Raw genomic sequence first — 20,382 nt, 5'->3', positions numbered from 1 at the left:
TCATCGCCTCCGGCCTCCCCTGCAGACAGCAAAACGCACCACACATTCTGAAACGAAAAACAATGTGCAAAAAGCAGAAGCCGAAGTCTTCGAGACCATATCTCGAGTGAAGTGTCGTGTGCTACAACTCGAAGTCCCAGAGCCGTCGGAAAAAATGCTATCTGCTCCGCATCGAGAACTACGTAGCTGGCCATTCGCTAGGCGTATGCACGGCGCAGAAATTTACCTAACGAATGATTTTTCCACAAACTTATTCCTTCCCTTTATAAGATCTTGTGACACACACAGGTGCTAACGTGAAGACATCTCTGCGCCAACATACTCACCTGCCGCGCATTCCCCGTGGTCCACGCCCACCACGCTGGAAAGCGAAAGGATTGGCTGCAGGAGAAAAAGCAAGCATTCAAACGCGGAAAAATGAAATGACTGTAAGTAGTTTTTGGAGTCCTTCCCTGCATTTCTCCTGCACTCTCAGACGCTATACGCATGCACACCTCTCAACTGTAATTCGCTCTCCCCTCCAGGGTTCGGTTCCCCTCGAAAGCCGCAGCACACACATCCTCCGCGCCCCTCTGCTCCCACTGTGAGAAATGATCAGAAGTGAATGCTACTCCACGCCTGTCCATCTGTATTTACATCTACGCGTAATGATCGCTGTGTGTTGTGGCCTTTGGTGCATTTTTTTCACCACCAAGTTGCCGACAGACGCTTTCTGACCACTCCTATCCAAATGCGGCTCCGCCACGACACAGAACGACCCGCTACGCTTCAAGTTCTTCTTTTCTCACCTCCCCCTGCTGCTCCAGCGCCACCGTCTTGCACGGCTCCAACGAGGCCCGCGCCAAACGCAAGAGAGGCGCCGGAGGCGCCTGCCGGGCCAAGCGCTGCGGACCCGAAGCCAGGCAGAAGGCCGTCGCCCGCAGATCCCGAGCCGGTAGAGCCCACGTCTGGTCCCTGACTCCCAGGCCTCCCCCACAGAGAAGAAGCTCCAGGATCAGGTGTGCCTCCAGCGGCCCCTGTGCATACTCCGAAAACGGCTCCACCAACCCCTGCGGCTCCTGACGGCTTGGGAGCGACTGCAGGCCCAGAGCCACCGCCGAAGGCCGGAGCAGGAGCTGCCGCAGCAAGAGTTCCGCCGCCCGGCGTCGTGCCTAACGCATTCTTGACGCCCGTCGAAGGCACGGCCTGGTTTCCACTCGCAGACGGGCGCACGATCGTCAACCGCGGCCTCCGTTGCCCCGGCACAAGCACCGGCGCAGCCGCTGCGGCTCCACTGACACCTGCGCTCCCTGGCGTCTCCGTCGGCTTTTCTGTGGAAGTTGGGAGGGCGCCGGAGCCGGAACCAAAGGCGAGTTGTGCTCCCGAGGGCCGCGCTTCGGCCTTTCCCAGAGGTGCGCTTGCCGGAGCCGCGTTCGGCTTTCCAGAGCTCGCGTCTCCGTCCGGGCGATTCGCACCAAAGACGAATTGCGGCGCCGGAGACGAAAGGCCGCTGTGCGCCCCTGCTGGCTTCGCCGCAGCTCCCAGGGAGGTGCATGCAGCTGCCACCGCAGCCTTCTCAGCTTCGGTTTTTTTCTGGAGTCTCGCGATCTCCGCAGCCCGCGCCTCCTCCTCTTTGCGTCTCTTCTCCAGCATTTGGTGCCTCACCCGCTCTTCCTTTTCGCGCTGGCGAAGCTCCTGGGTCTCCTCTGCCGTCAAGGCCGTGCCCAGACTGTTCACCAGCGTGGCTTCGTCTGCAGAGGGAAGGCCCGGACCTGCGAAGCCAGGACCATGAAGGCGCATGCGTCGCGCGACTCCCCCTGTGCTGTGTCGCTTTCGCTTCCTCAGCAGACGCGAAAATGGAGGTGGAGGAGGCGGCGGCGCCGCGAGCAAGGCTGCGATTGCAGCCTCTTCCTTCCCACGTTGCGGACCCCCCGGCACAGGCGGCAGAGGGGAGAAAACGGAAGATGAAGGCTCCGCAGGCAAGGAAGAGAGCGACGCATGAGGTGCCGAGGACACAGGGACAGAAGGCGCCGCTGGCTCTGTTGGAGGAACCCGAGGCGGGCTGGCTGTCGGAACCGTGGAACCTTTCTCTACGGAAACCATGTCTTCTTCTGACGAGCTCTGAGGTTCCAACGTGGACACGGAGAAACGCCGGCGCTTCGGAAGTCTCCGATCCTCATGATCGAGTTCTTCGTCGGACGTTGCCTCTGCCCATGCGTGCCACGTCGGGGGAGGTGCTTTGACAGCCGCTCGCACGAGGCTCAGCCCGGAACGGTTCCCCAGGCGCCTGTCGCCGTTGTCTCCTTCACTTAGGCGCGCCCCTCCGAGAGGCTGACTCTGTCGATCTTTGTCCTCATGAACCCACATGTGCGTGGAGTGCAGAGTCGGCGGCCCGCTCTTCGAGCCGATCTCGGGTGACTCTGAGGGCGGACAGCGTTTCTTTATTCCTCGCTGACAAGAAACCTCAGACTCCTCGCTGTCTTCTTCCTCAAACTTTTCCCACCCTCCCGGGCCCAGCGACCGTCTCCGATACGCCACACTGGCTCCAGTCCCCCCCGCTCCTGTTTCTCGTCTCCGCAGAGACGGCATGCCTTCTCTCTCGTGTTCCGGACTCGTCGGAGTGAAAAAATCAGACACGGAGTCCCTTCTCTGCTTCTGGCTCAGGCCGTCCTCGCCAGTGCCCTGGAGGGACGTGCCTGTCTCCTCTGGCCTGTCGCGAAGAGACACACTTCCTCGAGCCTGCGGCGCGCCGGCTCCTATGGTGGGTGGCGAGGAAGGGAGAGAAACGAGCTCCCCAGCAGCCGGCCCGAGAGGGAAAGGTATTCGACAAGACTCTTCCGGCTCGAGAAGGCATTCTGTGACGGGGGACACAAACAGGGGCGAGCCTTCTTCCGATGCGTGGTCGAGCTCGACCGCACTTCTCTGTCCCAGCATGTGCGAAAAGCCGTGCCCATTCTCACCCACGTCGGCTCTGGTGCCTCGTCCTCTTCGCGCACCTGAAGGCTGTTCGAATGCAACGCTGCCGGTGTCCTGTACTCGATCGGCCCCTTGGTCTCCACGAGAATCTCGCGTGCCTTCTCCGAAGCACTCCTTTCTCCCGTGTCTTTCCCAGAACGGCGACTTGCGTTCTGAAGACGTCAAAGCCACTGAGCAGCCTTCGAACGCGTCTGTCTTCTTCGGCCAAGGCACGTCGCCAGCGCCTCGTTGCGGGTGGACCGTGGACCCTGAAGCGCGCCTTGGTCTGGCAGGGTGGCGATAGGGGCGCAACTGAGAGGGTGCATGCTCTCCCGCTGCCGCTTCCGCCTGTCCACTGGTCGCCTCTTCGCTCCTGTCTGAATCCCTCTCTCCCGCCGCTCGCAGGCGCCGCGACTCCTGAGGGCTGCTTATGAGAAGGGCCCTGAGATGAGCACTCGAAGACGCATCCAGATCGAAGGGATCGTCAGACGGGAAGTCCTGATGCCACGCACGCCGCAGGCGCCTTTCGAGCTTTCTGCTTCTTTTCCAACACAAAGGACGCTGGCAAGGGTGGCGGAGCGCAAAGCGACTGGAGGCGGCGTTGCCGGGGCGTCGATACACCTGGCAACCGGGTTCTCCCCCCAAGTGGTTTGCGCGAGTGCAAACATTGCCACCAGAGGCGAAAGGCCGAATCGACCTTGAGGTTGCGCCGCTCGCCTCTGGCAAAGACGAGAGTGTCGCATCGGAATCGTCATTTTCGTCTTCTTCGTTTCGTGTGTCTGTCTCATCACAGCACTTTTGCAGCAAGCCGAGCTTTGGAGTGTACGTCCGGCTACACATTGCAGTCCAGTCGACAGAACCCGAGTCGCTTCCCTTCGAGGCTCCATGGAAAGACTGGGACGACGAGACGCCATCGCCTCGCTCGCACGCCCGCCGCTCCCCCCTGATGGCCACAGCCGCGTCAGCCGACGAGGAAAACGAGCGGATTTTAACCGGCGAAGAGATCGGAGTGAAAAACAGGACTCCGCCATTCCCCCCCTCGACCTCCCTGTCCCCTGCCCCGCCGTGGGACCCGAGCGTGTCGCTGACGTCCCTCTGGCTTTCTCGATGAGCAGACACCGCAGAGCCCGCGGACTCGGCCAAGCGCAGAGGGTGACGCTCAGGTGACTCCGGGAAACGCGAGCTTGCGGGAAAAGTTGCCTCTTGAGAAGACCCGCTTTCCAACCTCGTCACTCCTTCGCGCTGCACGGCAGCATCCCCCCCGCGGGTCCGCCTTGCAGGCGGACCTTCTGCGAGCGAAGCGTTGGGTGAGAAAACCACTCCATCCTTTGACGGTGTCGGCGTCAAGTACACATCTCGCTCGCTTCCGACGGACTCGAAGCTCTGCGCTGAGTTGTAGCGCGTCAGGGAATGTCCGTCGTCGTGAGATTCAGTCCACTTCACAGCGCGCTGAGAAACCAACCCAATCTGAGAGGGAAGATGCGGGGAAGGCTGCGAACACAGAGCCGGATCGGGTGCGACTCTGAGGGTGTCCGAGGCTGGAACCGCCTGCGACGAAGCAGGAGCGAGGAGTGATCCACGGGAGGCAGCCTGCCTCTGTCCATTCGAGGCGCCGCTGCTCAGAGACGCAACTTGGTGTTCTCGGCTGCTGCTCGTGCTGTGGAGAGGAACGGGAGAAACCAGAAAGGCCGCGGGCGTAAGGGTATCTACCCAGCTGCCTCCTGCTCCCGTGTCATTGCTACTGCAAGGCATTGGGACCGCAGCGTCCAGGAACGCGAGGGTTTCCCCTCGAAGACCGGGAAATAAACACAACCGCTCTTCAACCTTTCGGGTAGACGGTTCGTAGGCTTCAGAGGGGAACTCCAGATAATCGCCACGAAACAAAGGGGGAAGGCTTTGGGGAGGGAAAACTGGGTCTCGGCAAGGCACAGCTCTGCGGAAGCTCCTGTAGATAAGAGGGAACAGCTAAAAGAGACACTACGGAGCACAACTAGCGTAGGGAGAGTCCTGCGAACAGCGGTCCCTAGAAAAAGCTACATGGAACGCCGGGGGAAGGGAACAGCGTGGAAGGTTACATAGCAGTCCAGTCGAGCGTTGTGCCGGCGACACGGGAACAGAGAAATTACGGCAGGACAGAGACGCTCCGTTCGGCACCCGGTAGCAAAACCCCTTGAAAGAAAGAGCGATACCTAAGAGACGCAAAGTAGTGTAAGGAAGCGAAAAAAGATGTCGTCGGCCTCGAACCTCAACGAATATGCCACACTTCCTTCGGTAACGGAACCCGACCAGCTGCAGACTGCCACGACACCCCGGCAATAATTGACTTCCTTGTTTCGCAGAATATCGAGCCAGCAGGTGATTTTTTAAAGAACACATTGACGGCGAGTGGAACCATAAAAGCGATCAAACGCCTTGAAAAAGCTAGGCACTGACTTAACTCCAGTCAAGACCCGCGGGATTGTGGCCGACGAATGGCAAAAAACGAAAAATTCGTGTCGGCAGTACATGCAGTGTCGGTGCACAGGCGCGTTTGCGCGCAGAACTAGTCGAGAAACGCTGCAGTGTGAAAAACAGGTTGTGAACTCGAAAACTAGAGGACAGACCGTTCATACCAGTGGTAAACAGACAAGGAACGAGAAAAACAGCGATTTCAGTGCTCGCACACTGGTCTCCACTCAAGCAAGAGACGGTAAGCGGGAAAAGATCATAGAAAAGATTCGATACACACAGTGGTGAAATTCACTGCCGTCTATAAGCCGTGGCACTATCACTGACGACCAGCACGCCAAACGCAGTTGACAGTCCGGACCCTGGCGGTTCGTTGTGTGCGAGTATTGCCTCGTTATCGCGATCTAAAAAAACGTAGGCACGTTTAATGATGCCTTGTCCATTTCTAGAGTATGTGAAGGCCTTTTGTTTTAACAGGCCGTCCAGCGCGACTGCCGTAGAGTGAGAGTCCGGAAGAACATGCCGTTTTTCCAGCTAAAATACCTATTTCCACAAGGGGAAGAGTTTGTTTCTCATATCAAATGCCGGGTCAAACCAGCATTCTTCTTTCCACTGTTCATCATGGCTTAAAATCGTGACTCCGTCCCGTGCAGCGCTCGCCTGCTGTCTGTGTGGTCCACGATACGAAATCGACTGAAATTGGTGGTGTCACAAGTGACGAAAGCAAGAAGTGCCCGCTCCTTTCTGTCCCAGAGTTGACACTGCACGGAGAGTTCCTTCTCTTTGCCGCACACGTTTCGCCCCACCTGGGTAGTCGTCTGTCATACGGCGACACGCCTGCACAGCAAACCGTTCTACACAAACTGTATCAAAGGCACTCGCACCTTTCGGCATGGAGTTCCCACTGCTTGTTCACCAAAAAAGGCTACACACCCTTCCTCGCTGAACGCAAGGGTTCTCTCACGCCTCGTCCATGACTCATTCGAGACACACTTCGACTTTTGGGATAATCAAGTGAGCGGTGCAGTCCTGGTACACGATCTTCGTAGACATCTTGGATGTCTGTACTTTCTAACTGGACTCGTTAGAAGAGTGCGCTTGACGTTCACGCTTGCGCTGATTCGATTCTGGTTGTACAGCTGAGCAAACCGATCGCGTGAACGGCAGAAATACCTACCTTGCAGTAAAAGTAAATGGGTTAACTGCAGCCTGTATTCGATTTGTTTTGGGTTCGCAGAACGGGCATGGAAAGGAGTATGATAGCGGCATGAGGGATAATGAGGGAGTGCCTCTTTTGACGTGGAAACGATTCCCTTCAACACACTGGTGTGTTCATTTCCTGTGAAAGGTCCTAGTTGGGGCGCACACTTAGTGTTGAGAACCGACGTATTCGTTAGCACGCGAAGATAAAGTAACAGAAAGTGTACGTTGTATGTCATTCTCCTATGTCGTCGTTCTTTCTAGCTTCACTGCTCCATCCTTTCTTCTTGTCTCGTCTCGCGTGGCGCCATCGTCGACAGTGTGAATTCAAGCTAGTGCAGTAGACCGGCACGGGAGAGAGCACCAACAGTATGGCAGCGGATTTTGTTCACTTTTCCAGCGGTCACAGTTTTCATCGAACATAATAGTAAGCCATGACGTGGCTTCCCCTTTGTGCTCTGCCGGAGCAGGCTCCCGACAGTACGGGCTGCTACGGACGTTTTTGCGCGATTCAGCGCGCAGGTCTGTCGCCTTCTTTTCTCTCGCGCCTTTTGACTCGCGCAACAACAGGCGCTGTCTGAATCTGACTGTACCAAAATCCCAGTCAAAATTGGAGCATGGGCTTCCCTTTCCTGCACTGTCCTTCTTTTCGAGTGGTGCATTGATACTTTTTTCTGCGCCCCTCATCTGACATTCTATCTCCTTCCAGATGAATGCTACACACCGAAAGTAAATCCAGCGTACGAACGGGACTGTGTGAATGCACATCTTTGGGTCTGCTGTTTTCCAAATGAGATATGTTCTGACTTTTCCGAGCGTCGTCAGATAGTAATTCAGTTTTTCATGCTTTTATGGAGGCTCCCTAGCGTTTTTCTGTCGGACTTTCATCTCTCTCATCCTTGGGCGTCCCGATTCATGTGCAGTTGCACGCTGACGTGTGCTGTGTGGAAGCTGCCTTCCGTCGGGCATCGCCGTATCGCCGTCTCAAAAGAGCCACACATTTGCCTATGAATTTTTTTCTGCGGCGGCTTTGCAGCCCTAAACCTTATTTACAATGTCTCGCCCCCCCACCATGTCTGGGAACGCGACTGGAAAGGTCTCCCTGACTTCATGCGTCTCGTTCTGAGTCCAAATGCTGGCCCGCCTGGCTGCCCTCTTCTTGGGCGACGAGGCAGCTGCGGGTGTATGTACACCGGAGCATGAGCGCAAACTGGGAGCTGTGTCGCCGGCGCCTTCGTGGGTAACATCCAGAGGCTTCGCTTCTGTCGGGACGCCCGCGGTCGCCCAAGTTTCAGCACACACAGACCTGCGGCCGACCTACACCAGTGCGTCTCCCCGCCAGATAACGCCGACGAGTCCGCTCCAGCCGGACACCGCCACTGCTGCCTTCCCTCAGATTGTTCGGGTCAAGGATCCGGAAACCGCCTCTTCACCCCGCATAGCTGCTTTCAATGCCAACTCAGCTGCAGGGAGAGCAGCGTGTCCCCTGTCGAGAAGTCGAGCAGCGCCTGCCGTTCAGACGCCCCCTCTCGCTTCTCCGCAGGAGCCCACACATGAACAGAAGGCAATGGACCTGGAGCGCGCAAGCAACGCTTCGCCTCCGTACGGCTGTTCTATGCGTGGTAATGTGCACACGCGAGCTCCCAGTCTTGCTTCGAGACATGGAACTGTCCCAGAGATCAACGCCGGACTCGAAAATCGACCTGGAGTTCCCCCCTCCCCTCGGCCGCTCGGGGGTTCTGCTGGCCGTACCCCCACGTCAACAAGGCAGTCGCAGCCATCAGTGAGAACGACGCTAAGACCGTTGCCTAAAGATGGGTCCGAGCGTGGAGGAAAACCGATGAGGTCTCCTGGTGGACGCGCACCTGTTCCGTCGCGCCAGCTTGCCTGGCCGTGGCCCGAGGCACCCCCGCCAGCACCCGTTGAACAAATGTGTCAGAAATGCGCAGCTGCATCTACGCATCGTGGCCAGACAGCCTTTCCTCTTGCTTCGCCGGCTCTCTCTTTCCCTTCTGTCTCTCCTGCGCCCGCAGAGTCGCGGCTTTTTCCCGGTTTCCGCACTGCGCCCCCTCTACCTGTTTCTTCCCCTTCGCCTTCAGGTTCGCTTTCGGCTTCCTCTGCTTCTTGCTCCCTCCCCCGTGCTACTTTAACCCGGCTCACGGCCCCGAAGAAACCAAGCGACTTTACGTCTGAACGGGCTGTCCCTGTCCCCCACGAACGGGAGAAAAAGCCCTCATCAGAACGCCCGGGAGACGGTAATTCGGCTCCCGGCTCTTCACCGGCGCTTCAGTTCCCAGGTTCGCATCCTCCCTGTGTGGAGAAGAGAACTCCGTTTTCCTCTGAGCAGGGGCAATCTTTCGACCTTTCTTGTGCAAATGCGGCGGCCGAGGCAAACAGCGAAACGCACCCAGACCCTGGACTCGTTCAGACTCGATGGCGAGAAACGGCGCGCGAAGGCGCCTTTGGAGAGAAAAAGCGAGAGACAGAGACAGAGGCCAGGAAACCAGAAGGAAGGGGGACACACCGCTCCTCGCCAAGCGCGACCCCACCACGATCTCCTGCTTCTGGCTGTACGTACGGCTCGACTTGTGCTTCCTCGTCCACGGTTTTGGTTCCAGTGAATGGTTCGCAGCAGAGACGACCGCGTGAAGACGTTGATAGCTGCCTTGCTTCTCTGCCGTCCGCTAATCTTACACACGAGGAAGAGGGCGGTCTCCGACACTCCTCGGGAGAACCTTGCAGCAACCAGAAGCGTCGAGAGGACGAGACGCCACCGAGACGCGAGCAGCGCGATGTTTCCAGTCAGGATCAGAAAGACAGACGTGCAAGCAGCCAAGCAAAAGGGACACTGCGAAGAGACAAACAGAGTTCACGTTCGCTCGCCAACACCCGCGAGCCGGGTGCGCCGGTGGAAAAGGGACCGGAGGAAGACAAGGGCGAGAGTCTCGGACTATCTGGTAGCCTCATTTCGGGACGGACCAAGGGTGATGGAGTCTCTTATGCGCAGATTGTGCCAAGGGCGAAAGAGGGCAAGGAGCGCAAAGAGGCAACGATGAGCGAGGACTTGACACTGCCTTGCAGACCGGACTTGGGAGATGAGGCGACGGAGAAAATTGAGGACTCCCCTGCCTTTCTTGTCTCCTGTGCCGGTGAACCGAGCGGACGTGCGACGGCAAAAAGAAGTGCAGAGATTCCGGATGCAGGAGGACACATTCCAGCGGCAGGGCGCGGTATGCAGACCGGCGAAAAGACACGGCGAGCCGAACCGAGCAAAGAAAGACAAGGAACAATCGAACGACCTGGTGTTTGGCCTACGAAGGGGAGAAACGGCCCTCGTAGACAGTCCACCGAGGCGCAGAAAGGAAAGGGACAGGAGCAAGAGGGCGATGGTGCGGCGGAAACGCAAAGGCGTAAAGACGCCTCCTGCGCAGAGCTGACCCTCGTGCCAGGCCAAGGTGTGGAGGCGTCTAGGTCTCTGTCCCGAAGTCCCTCCACTGGCGACGAGCCCGCACCTCCATGCGGGAAACAAGGCGCGGGCCAACAGCACAACATGTCAGTGTGTCACCTTGCGTCCTTGTATGAACAGGTCTCGACCGCCACACATCCCAGCGCGTTCGCGCCTTTTCTAGGGCGATTTGACGGACTCGAAGAAACGCCTCGTTCATTGATCGACCGTCGAGGGACCAGATGCAGACGAGGCGCGGTGAGAGAGAAAGGAGGCAATGCCTTTTCGTCTCCCGTGTCTTCGCCGTGGCCTGCTTGTGGCGGACACGCCCCCTCAACGCGCCGTTCTTTCACTCCAACGACGGCAGAACAGTGGGACGAGGGCGAAGCAGGCCAGGAATCGCGCTTCACAGACGACCCTTCTCGGAGAGACCAGGAAGTCCTCTTCCGAGATGAGACAGGATCTGTTCACCTTCTCCGTCTCCTTCCTGCCTCTGCTGCCTCGGGGGAGGACGTTCTCCCTCCCACGGACAGGCACTCTGGAGCCAGTAGACTGTCAACGGATCAGGAGAGGTCGTCGATTCCCGAAGGAAGAGAGAGCGGACAGTGTCTGACTTCTTCCGGGACGCGCCACAGCGCTTCTTCCTTCTCCAGATTTTTGTCTTCGACTCCTGCTTCAGATCGACAGGCAAGGGACGAGGGCAACGGAGGCTCTGTTGCAGCTGACGCAAAGCGAAATGTCCACAAGAACGTGGGATGTGAGCGCCCGCTTTCGAGCGCCTCGCCCGGAGTGGGAGGCCACGCAGACAGCAAGTGTATCGACGCCGCAAACGCGGTAGACCGAGCATTCGCGGAGACCATGAGGGAGAGGAAAGGAGACGTTTGTGGTGGAGTACATGCTATCGAAGAAAAGCCGGAGCAGTGTGAACCCGGAAACCCCAAAGGAGACGGCGAGGGCGAAAGGTCGCCCCTGTCTGGTCAAGGCTGCGGAGCCCGCGACACCCGTTTGAATCGGAACGGAACGAAAGACAGACAGAGCTGCGGAACCCCGAACGAATCAGAACTGTCTGGTTGGAACGAAGAAAACGCGAGCAACCTACCTCATCTTCTCTCTCCTTCCATCTTCCATCAACGCTTCGCCTCCTCTTCGCTTTCGCGGTCCGACCCTTCCTCCGGTTCAGCCTCCTTGGCGGCTTACGCAGGATTTCGCGAAGTCACGGGTGTGTACCCGCTTGTTTCCAACACAGCTGCCAAGTCTCTCGGGTGTCTAGACAGGAGCCAGAACGCTGTTCCGCCTCACACGGGAACTAAACAGTCTCAAGACGATGCAGACTGCGCTCCGCTCCAAGGCCTCCTGGGAACAGCGAACTGCGAAGCAGTGGAAACCGCAGCGACAGAAGAGCAGAGAGAAGAGAAAGAAGGGAGACAAAGAAAGACAGACGACTTGAGCGCGAAGGGAGAAGTCCCTGAATCGGGTGTCGCCCATTTCCGTATTGCGTCTTCTTCTTCAGAAGTGGAAAGACCCGATGTCGATATCTCGGTTCTCGCGTCTGTCGATCCGTATCGCCGTTGTCTGGGAGTGAGGAAACGCGCTGATCCGGCGGACTTCTTTTTCGCAAAAGACGCCGCTGCGTCGTCTGCATATCCTCCGGGAATGGCAACAACGCCGACACGCACAACAGCGCCTGCCTCTCTCTTTTCGTCTGGTTTGGTGTTTGCTTTGGGGGTTTCGCCGCCGCTGCCAACAGAGAAGCGAGAAAAAACGAGCGACTTGCTTTCGTGCTTGCGTTCTTCGTCGATGCCGCTGGAACCCGAGACAGTCGGAGAACAAGATTGTCTTTTCTTTCCTTTCCCGGCTGCGCTGAAAGCGCCCGATCTGAGGGCGCAGGAGACGGCAGACCGCCTTGAGAGAAGGGAGAAGAGCGAAAGGATTCCGCCCCGCGGAGAAGTCCAATCCTTCGCTGCCGCCTTTGCTTCAATTGAGGCACAGGCGAAGAACGAACGCGAGGGGGGAGACGCAAGAGACGATCGAGGTGACGATGGAGAACGCGAGCGGCGAGTCTGGCTTTCAAGCCGCTCCGCTCCTTTTCCTCTCTCCGCACAAGGCGAACAGGGCGAAGCCTCTGGGAGACGCACGAGGGTCGACTTCTCTTCGTTGCACCACAGAAAACAGACACCGCCGGCCGCGTCTGAGGTGCTCTTTTCCTCAGCGATGAAAGACGACACGGGTTCTACCTGGGAAGAACCAGGCAGAAAGCGGGAGACGGCGCAGGCTCGTGAAAGCAGCGGGAAAAGATGGAGATCCCGGGACGAGGACCGACCGCCGATGAAACGCGCCCTGTGTGTGGGGTGCAATTACCTAGGAAAATTCTGCCAACTTGGTGAGCTGGAAAGCGCCGCGTTTGCCTGTGCGGGTTCGGGTGTATGCGCACTCGACACTCAAGGGTCCCGCTTCGTAGGTTTTGCTGTATATCTCCAAACAGGAGCCCCGATTTCGAGGTGGAATGCCGGGCGCCTGTCTCCACCTGTACCAGTGTGTGTGCGTCTCCCGCTCCCTTTGTGCATGCGTACCGGAAACCGAAGAGGGATTTGTCCTCGTCCATTTCCCTTCCTGTGCCGCTCTAGCGTCGTGAAGCTCCCGTGGCTCGCGTTTCGCGCCGTTTGTGCGTCGCATCTGCTTCAGACGGGGCGGCGGCGGACTGCCTCAGTGTCGCGAACGTCCTCCGCTACGACTTGGGCTTCGACAGTGTCAGGTGAGGTCCGAAAGACCAAGAAAAAGAAGAACAGTCGGGGGGCGGGAAGCGAGAAAAAGGTTCTCTTCCTTTCATCGAGAGTCTCGGAATGTCGTCCTATGCAGTGCTACTTGCGATCCTGAATCGCGCATCCTCCCGAGACTCAAAACAGTCGCTCTCTTGGGAGATAAACTGTCGACTGCTATTGAAAGGGTGGACCGTCCTTGTCGGCGAAAAGGAAACCCAAATGTGGATTTCCCTTCGTCTGTGTCGTAGGCCAGTTCCTGCGAGTCTCTTCTTGTCTCAGCGCTTCTGTCGATCCTTCCGCATTCTCGCCTTCTCCGCCTTTCCACGCAGGTGTCTGTACACAGACAAGACGCTGACAGGACCGACGCAGGCTGAGGAGACACTTCACTCGCCAACCAAAGCAAACATCCTCGTAGGTGGAAAGCCTTTCAAAACCGGACAGAGCTGACCAGTTATCCGACGAGGCAAGTGTGTCTCTTGTCAGGCATGCAGGCACCTCTTCCACGGCTCCTTGCGCTTGGCCGGTGCATGCACAGATACCCCTGAGATGCCATATACAGAGGCACAAAGCATATGTTTATAGAGATGCATGCATGCCTAATTACCAGCATGTATGTCTTTCAGCAGATGTCCGTTTCGACCCGTCTGTTTTATACAAGAGTGCAGGTGTTCCCACCTGTGCGAGACGCACGTTTTGTGTGGCACGTGAGTGTGTAAGAGATGCTTTCGCATTGGACGCATGCCAGCAAATCCTGTTGCCACAGACAAAAAACCGTAGCCGAGTTAACTGTGAACCTCTTCTTTTCCATGGTCAGTGCCCCGTTTTTCCTCTCTGCTTCAGCGTCACCTTGTCTCCCTTGTCGAAGACGCCTGCGCTGGAGATGTGATCCTCTTCTTTTTTTCTGGTTGCGGCGCTATGATGTCGCCTGCTCACCCGTACTTCTCGGACATCTCCGTAGGTTCCTCACTAGCCTCTAGAAGGATGTGCCATCAAACTGGGGCGTTTCGCTAGCGTGTAGGCTGCCTGTTTTGACGAATCGGCTGCCTGCAAAGACAGCTGTTCCGCGGCTTCTTCCTGCTCTGTCTCTCCGGATTGCCTGTTTCGCCTGATCCTACCTTCGTCTCGTGCGGTCGCGCGCTTCCCACTGTGCATTTTCGTGCGTCAGGTCAACTCACTTTTGCCTGCGCACAACTCCGCCTTCTCCGTTTTTCTCCAAGAGATGTGCTTTATATACGAGCGCAAAGAGAATTGTCTCTCCTTCATCTTCAAAAAGAAGAGCCGCTCAGCCCACTGAAGATGCATACAGGCACATGCACGAGTATATGCTTGCATAGACCGCCCCCAGCTGTAGGTGCATCTATGTATTTGTATACATACATCTCTATATGGATAAGTATATATATATATACGTAAATATATATATATATATATACGTATATATATATATATGCATTATATGTGTCGGCATAGGGGCGTCGACAGAGTTGAGAGGTACGTGTGCCTGATGCCGTTACGGAGGCAGAATGCACAGACTCGCCGATGTATGCATGAGTTTGTCTTTCACACAGCAGTGGAGAAAGAGGCATGTATGGCTAGTTTCTTCAAATCACACGCACATGGAAGTCTGCCTGTGGAGTTTGATGCACACGAATCTGTGTCGATTTCGAATCATCGCTCCCGTCCTGCTTTCCCCCATTTGACCTGCGCGTATGTGATTTGTCGGCTGAGCTGTGGGTCCCTTTCCAGGATAGTGCGTTGCTGCCCGACGACTTTGAATCTCCCGGCGTTCCTCTTCGGCTTATATTCGGGTCTGAGCTGAAGGCAGTTGTCGACTCCGTTGCTCCAGGTGCGTGGAGCGAGATCAGGCGCTTCAAAACCTCATTCGGTCGCCTCTGTTTTCCCCGTTTCTCCTGTCTCTTCTGCGGAGACGGGAGCAAGAACCCTTCCCCGTCCTCCTCGTCCTTCTCGCTTTTTCGTCTCTTTCGCCGTTTGAAGAACTCACTTCTTGATTCGTTCTGTGGACTGCACCTGTTGCGTTTGTCTCTTTGAGTTTTCCTCGGTGGCTGCCTGGTCGCCTAGGCCCCTCGTGTTTCCCACCTTGTGCTGTCTCTCTCCTCGTGTCTTCGCGTCTTCCTGGCCGTTCGTTTCCTACTCGTTTCCCGCTCCGCCGCCTCTTCACAGTGCCCAAGGCCGAGCACTGGATTGGCTACCGACGGAACTGTGGTCCGATTAATCAGAATCGTAATCTATGTCACCAGGCATGCGATACCAATCAGATTGCAACTGAAGCTAGAGAGGTTGTCGGGCATCGGCGCTTCGGCGTTGTTGCTCTTCTGCTTTCGCAGGCGTCCAGTTCTGTCTCATCTTCGACTGTTGTCATGCGCAACGCTTCCTGCCTGCTCTCTCTGGCTGCGGCTTCACCGCAAAGAAAAGGGAGATTCCCTCTCATAGTCTCAAAGGTAAGCTTAGCGCGCGCGCTTCCGTCTCTCCTCGTTCTTCAGTCTCCTGTTGAGACTGGTTTGTGGTTGCACGTGTGAATCTGGATAATGAACGCAGAGGGTTTTGCATGCAGACGTACGTGCATGCGCTCAGAGGAGGCAGTTGTAGCATGCAACGTCCTAAATTCCCATCCTGCTGCCACTTCTCTAACTAGATGTTGAACGCAAGCAAATGCACACGATGCTTCTGAAGAGCGCTCTCGGCCGAGCTTTCGCGCTCCGCCAGGCGAGGCGGTCAGCAGTTCGCTTCCGATAAACGCGAGGCGTGCAGCTGTCCCGTGTCGCATGCACAAAGGGCCAAAACAGCTCTAAAACACCTGTGCAGGGTTGACTGAGTGCATGCGCGTCCTCGAATCGTGTCCACGGCATGCAGCTGTGTAAGCGGAATGCGATGCACAGACGGGCTATCTGCGCCCACGTGTGCGTGTGCCGAAATGCATGCATCGCTCTGGCCACCAAAGAAATAGGGACTGACGCTCCGGCCGAAATGAGCGTGCAGTTGATTCTGCGCAACAACCGTTGTTGGCCATGACCCAAACGGTGATGCATACATGTTTACCGCTACACCCACATGCAGCTACTCATATATATATATATATATATATATGGAAAGGCTATGAGGTTTGGGTGTTTCTTGTTTCTGTCTCGATCGCCGTCTGGTCCTTCTGCGGCCTGCTATCCTCTGTCATCTCGCTTTCGTTGTATCTGCGACGTTATTCGTTGCGCGGGTGTTTCTGCAGGTCCTTCGCTGTTCAATTGCTCCTCTGGCGCCGGCGTGCTTGCTTTGCAAAAACCCAAGAGGGACGGATACCTCTTTGCCTGGCCGCCTTCCGCTCTGCCCCCCTGCGGCTCTGCGGTTCCTCCTCTCCCCTCGTCTCTTTCTTCTCTCTCTTCCTTCCTGCCTCGAGCGACGCCTGGCCGCTCGGCGACAGACTCTCACCGCGCTTTTCGCGTGAAGTCTGCCGGATTTCTTTCGCCAGCTCTTTCACATTCCGCGCACGAAATACTCGCCCGAGGGGAACGCCTGGAGTCTGGAGGCCTGCCTGGGAGACAGGCGACAGAGAGTCGCGCTCTCTTTCCCATTTCTGCTTCGCTGCCAGAGGTAAGAAACGCGACACAGGCGCCACGGCTCTCTCTACGGATAGATGTTATCATCGCCGAGATAAATCTTTTCGCTTGCAGCTTTCTCGCTTCTCTCTATGACACAGGAGCGTCGTCAACAAGCTGTGTCCCCCGCCGCAGAAACGTTCAAGGCATTCTTCTCTTCTCGGTCGCTTTCTTCTTTAGCTCTGTTTATACACCGCCTTAACACCTCTCTCTTCTGTTTTGCTCGAAACACTGCCTGAGACCCGCTTTTCGCGCTTCGCCTTTCCAAATGGTCTCTCTGCGTTATGCGCCGCCGGTTGACTCCGGATCTGCATCTTTCTCTCCAGCGTCCGGCTTTTTTTCTGTCTTTTGTATCTCTCCACGGTCGCTCTTTCTCGCGGGTCTGCTGTCCCATTCTCCATGCGCCTTTCCACTTTTGCTTCATCCGCTTTTCCTCCTGAAAGAACTCCCCGCCCGATGTTGCTGGTGCCCCGCGTGGACGCGTTCTCGCCTTGTGTGGCCTTTCCTTTTTCATTTCGCTTCTCCCAATGTCGTCGTCTTTCGTCTGTCTACGCCGCTCGCATGTGGTGTCGCGGCCCGGTTGTCCGTTTACGTTTCTTGGTTTCTCTGATCCTTCGCCCATCTGAAGAACCCCGCAGGAAGCGCGTCAATTTTTGTCCTGGTGCCCGACGACGCGACGCCTGCTGCTGAGGTTCTCCTGCAAGGCTCTCACAACCCCACCGGTAAAACGATGAAACTGCGGATACACCAAACCTCAGGGTGGCGAACGAGCTGACGGAAATTTGGTCGTATTCTCTTCCATCGCTTCTCGCCTTTCTTCTCTCGCGTCTTTCCCCTCTCGTCTGAACGCTTTCTTCCTTCGCCTTTTTTGTTTTGTCCTCTGCGTGTGTCCCTCGTCGTTTCTCCGTTGCTCTCCCCTGTCTCCTCTCGGTTGTCTCCTCTCGCTGTTTTCTCGCCTCTTTCTCTGTTCTTTCCTTCTCACCGAACACGTCTGTTCTCTTCGTTGTCTCACGCGCGGCGACTTCGCTCTGGTGGCGTTTTCGTACTTCCGCGTCCGCTGCTTTTCGTCCTTTCCCTTCCCCGACGCGTTTCCCGTCTCCCTCGCGTCCTTCGCTCTCCAGGCTGGTTCACACATCGACTCCTGTCCGCAATGAAGAATCTGCGACGAGGCGCTTCCTACTTCGACGTCGCTGATGCCGCTGCAGTCGCGCCGATGCCACTACATGCATCGTAAGTCCATCTTCTTTCTTTTCACCTCCGTCGATAAAGAAATGCACACGAGATGATTCTTCCCGATCCTCCATGTCTCTTCTACCATCTCCATATGCACATACACATATACACATATATATGTATATGCGTATATATATATATATATATATATGGAGAATATCTGCGTTTATAGACAATATATATACACATATATCTACTGACTGAGTTGTGTTTGCCTACATCTGTAAAGGTTCTCTTCTTCTTGTTTGCAGCTTGTTCTCGCCGCTGGTGATGGAGAGAGCGAACGGGGGCTCTGTGGGCCGAGGCACCGCAAAGGGATTCGGCAGCGAGCGTGAAGGCTTGTCGTTTCTCTTCACTGGAGAGGAACGTTTTCAGCTTCTCTTCACACCCCACACGCCGCCGCAGTCGCTCTGCTTTCTCTCCCGTAAGCACCAAAGGCTGGGCGCTCCCGGCGCAAGAAGGAACAGCGGGTCAGGCAGAAAGGAAAACGCGACGGGGGGAGAGTGCCAGGGCGCAGGGGAAAGGAGACTGGGCGCCGGCGCTGCACCATGGCGCTTTTTCCAGGACGATCTCTCTCTGGTCTTGCGCGTCTTCATCGTTTCCTCGCTTGGCGGCTGTGTCGCCTGTTTTTCCCGATTGCAGACGAGTGTGCTGATCCGGCGTTCTTCTCGGCATCGTCGGCCCGCCAGCCCTACGTGATTCCTGCTGCTCGTCCCTCAGACCTCGTTTTGTCACGAAACGGCTCTCGAGACGCGGACTCCCGGGCGTCTTCCTCGCAGGCTTTTCTTTCTTTTCCGTCGCCTGCCGCGCGTGAAACCTCAGCCTTCTTTGCCCTGGCTCTCTTGACTCCTTCGCTCGAGTCGTCCGACCGCCTCCACGCCGCCTCGGCTCCTGGCGCCTCTTCTGTCTCTCTCCGTGCTCCTTCTCGCCTTCGCCGTCTCTCAACTGTGTCTGCCTGGACGCGTCTCCTGCCGCCGTGTCGCGCCCTCAGTCGCAGGATGGAGGACGCGGAGGACGCAAAACCGCAGCTCGCAAGCAATCGCTCTGACGCTGTGTCAGCAGGTGCCCGCCTGATGCGAGACGAGAAAGCCAGAGAAATCTGGAGGCGCGCCGTCGCGCACGCGTTAAAGGCAACGGAAGCGCCCGCAGACAGAGAGGGCAGAAGCGAGAGGCAACAGACGCATAGGCACGAAGGACGAATATGCGGAATCGCGTCTTCGGAAGGAAACGAGCGAGAAGGGGAAAAAGGGAGCGAGGACCGGAACAGCGAGGCAGAAAAGAATTGGGAAGAAGGCCGAGAGCGAGAACGGCCGCAGGAGACTCCAGAAGCACCCAGCAGCAGGTTTTGTCTTGAGAAATGCAGACACAAACTCCATGATCACGTGCTTCTGTTTGCTGGAGAACCGGACGTGAAGGAACAAGGCGAGAGCGAACGCGAAGGCGCATGCAGCAGCGTTAGGAAGGCCCCCGAGCGAAGCGGAGCTCGCGCTGGAATCGAACGCCCGGCCGAACGCATACACGAAGGAGCAGCAGCGGAAGAAAGACAGAAACGGGGGGTTCGAGAAGAAGAGCGGGACATATGGTGTGAGACGGGAGTGCGTTCGTTACACGCCAGCGAGAAGGCAAAGGCGGTGATGAACGAAACCGCCAGCAGCAGAGAGAGCTGTGGGGGACGTAGTCCCTCTTCCCATCACGCACTTTCGTTCTCGCCTCCAGTCTCGGTGTCTTCCTCTCCTCCCTTTTCTTCCCCTTCGTGCTGTGCTGTCTCTTCGCTCGCGTCCTTACCGACGTCGTCTGTCTCGGCATCGTCTTCTGTTTCACCGTTTCTTTCCTCAGTTCGTTCCTCGCGATCTTCCTCCGTTGTTTCTTCCGCGTGTCCATCGTCTCTCGCTTCTGTTTCTTCGGGTTCTCGCCTCTGGCCTTTTTCCCTCGATTCTTCCCTCTCTGCTGGCAGGCGTCTTGTGCCTTCTTCCCCCGCTGCTCCCTTTCTTTTCTCGGCTGATCCTTTTCGTTCTTCGTGTCCTGTCTTTCCTTCTGCCGTGCCGTCTTCGCTCCCCGTCTACCCGCTGCACGAAGAAATGCTGGAAAGGCGGAAAACCGACCCCGTAAGACAGTCGCGTCTCCTCCGCTCCGTCCCGGAATGTGTGCCGTATCCTTTCCGCTCTGAAGATGCCAGCCGGTCCACCTCTCAACTGGCGCAGTTTGGTCCGTCTTCTTCGCAGGGTTTTCCCGCCTCTTCCTGTTTGTTTTCTTCCTCGTCGTCTCTGCCCACGTTCCCCTCGCCGTTCGCTTCTTCGCCGTTCCCCGGTCCTTCCTCAGGTTCGTCCCTCTCTTGCTGCTCTTTCACTCCCTTTTCGTCTTCCGCGGCGGCATCCGGTCTCGTCAAATCTGCGATCACAGAGGACAACTTCCCCGCTTTCCTGGACGAAGTCCGAGCTCGAGAAATCGCGGACGCGGCGAAAACGACACAGACATCGCAGGACTCCGACGCTGGAAACGGGACAGGAGACGAGCTGGGAAATCGGGGTTCCTGAAACGAACAAGAAAAAGTGTTTGAGGCGGCAAGGATGAGGGGCAGACGTGCACGAGGACCGGGAACCAGAATGCAGCGCAGGACGCCAAACGAACAACGACACCCCAAGAAGAAACGGAACACACACGCGTTGAGTCCGTCGAACTATCAGTCTCCCTTTATCTGATTCACTTTCTCCATTCGCATCTTCAAATATATACAACTATAAAACACAGTTTGTCGTGT

The 20,382-nt window shown here is 56.8% G+C and overlaps 2 protein-coding genes across 2 annotated transcripts; one reads left to right on the top strand and one right to left on the bottom strand.

Moving 5' to 3' along the window:
• Positions 1-4,686, bottom strand: NCLIV_018070 (conserved hypothetical protein; the record flags this gene model as incomplete). Its single annotated transcript, XM_003882000.1, has 3 exons — positions 1-19; positions 327-381; positions 789-4,686. 3 exons carry the CDS (start codon positions 4,684-4,686, stop codon positions 1-3), a joined length of 3,972 nt encoding a protein of 1,323 aa, XP_003882049.1.
• Positions 4,687-7,714: 3,028 nt separating this feature from the next.
• Positions 7,715-20,158, top strand: NCLIV_018060 (conserved hypothetical protein; the record flags this gene model as incomplete). The annotated part of the gene is made up of 12 exons (XM_003881999.1): positions 7,715-8,204; positions 9,201-12,407; positions 12,710-12,779; positions 13,116-13,197; positions 13,627-13,740; positions 14,533-14,632; positions 15,132-15,245; positions 16,025-16,386; positions 17,020-17,113; positions 17,513-17,621; positions 17,876-18,048; positions 19,944-20,158. 12 exons carry the CDS (start codon positions 7,715-7,717, stop codon positions 20,156-20,158), a joined length of 5,130 nt encoding a protein of 1,709 aa, XP_003882048.1.
• Between the last annotated feature and the right edge of the window lie 224 nt (positions 20,159-20,382).

This window comes from Neospora caninum, chromosome VI (genome assembly GCF_000208865.1).
Source record: "Neospora caninum Liverpool complete genome, chromosome VI".
In the NCBI taxonomy this organism is placed as follows: Eukaryota; Apicomplexa; class Conoidasida; order Eucoccidiorida; family Sarcocystidae; genus Neospora; species Neospora caninum.
This window is presented reverse-complemented; position numbering and strand designations above follow the sequence as displayed.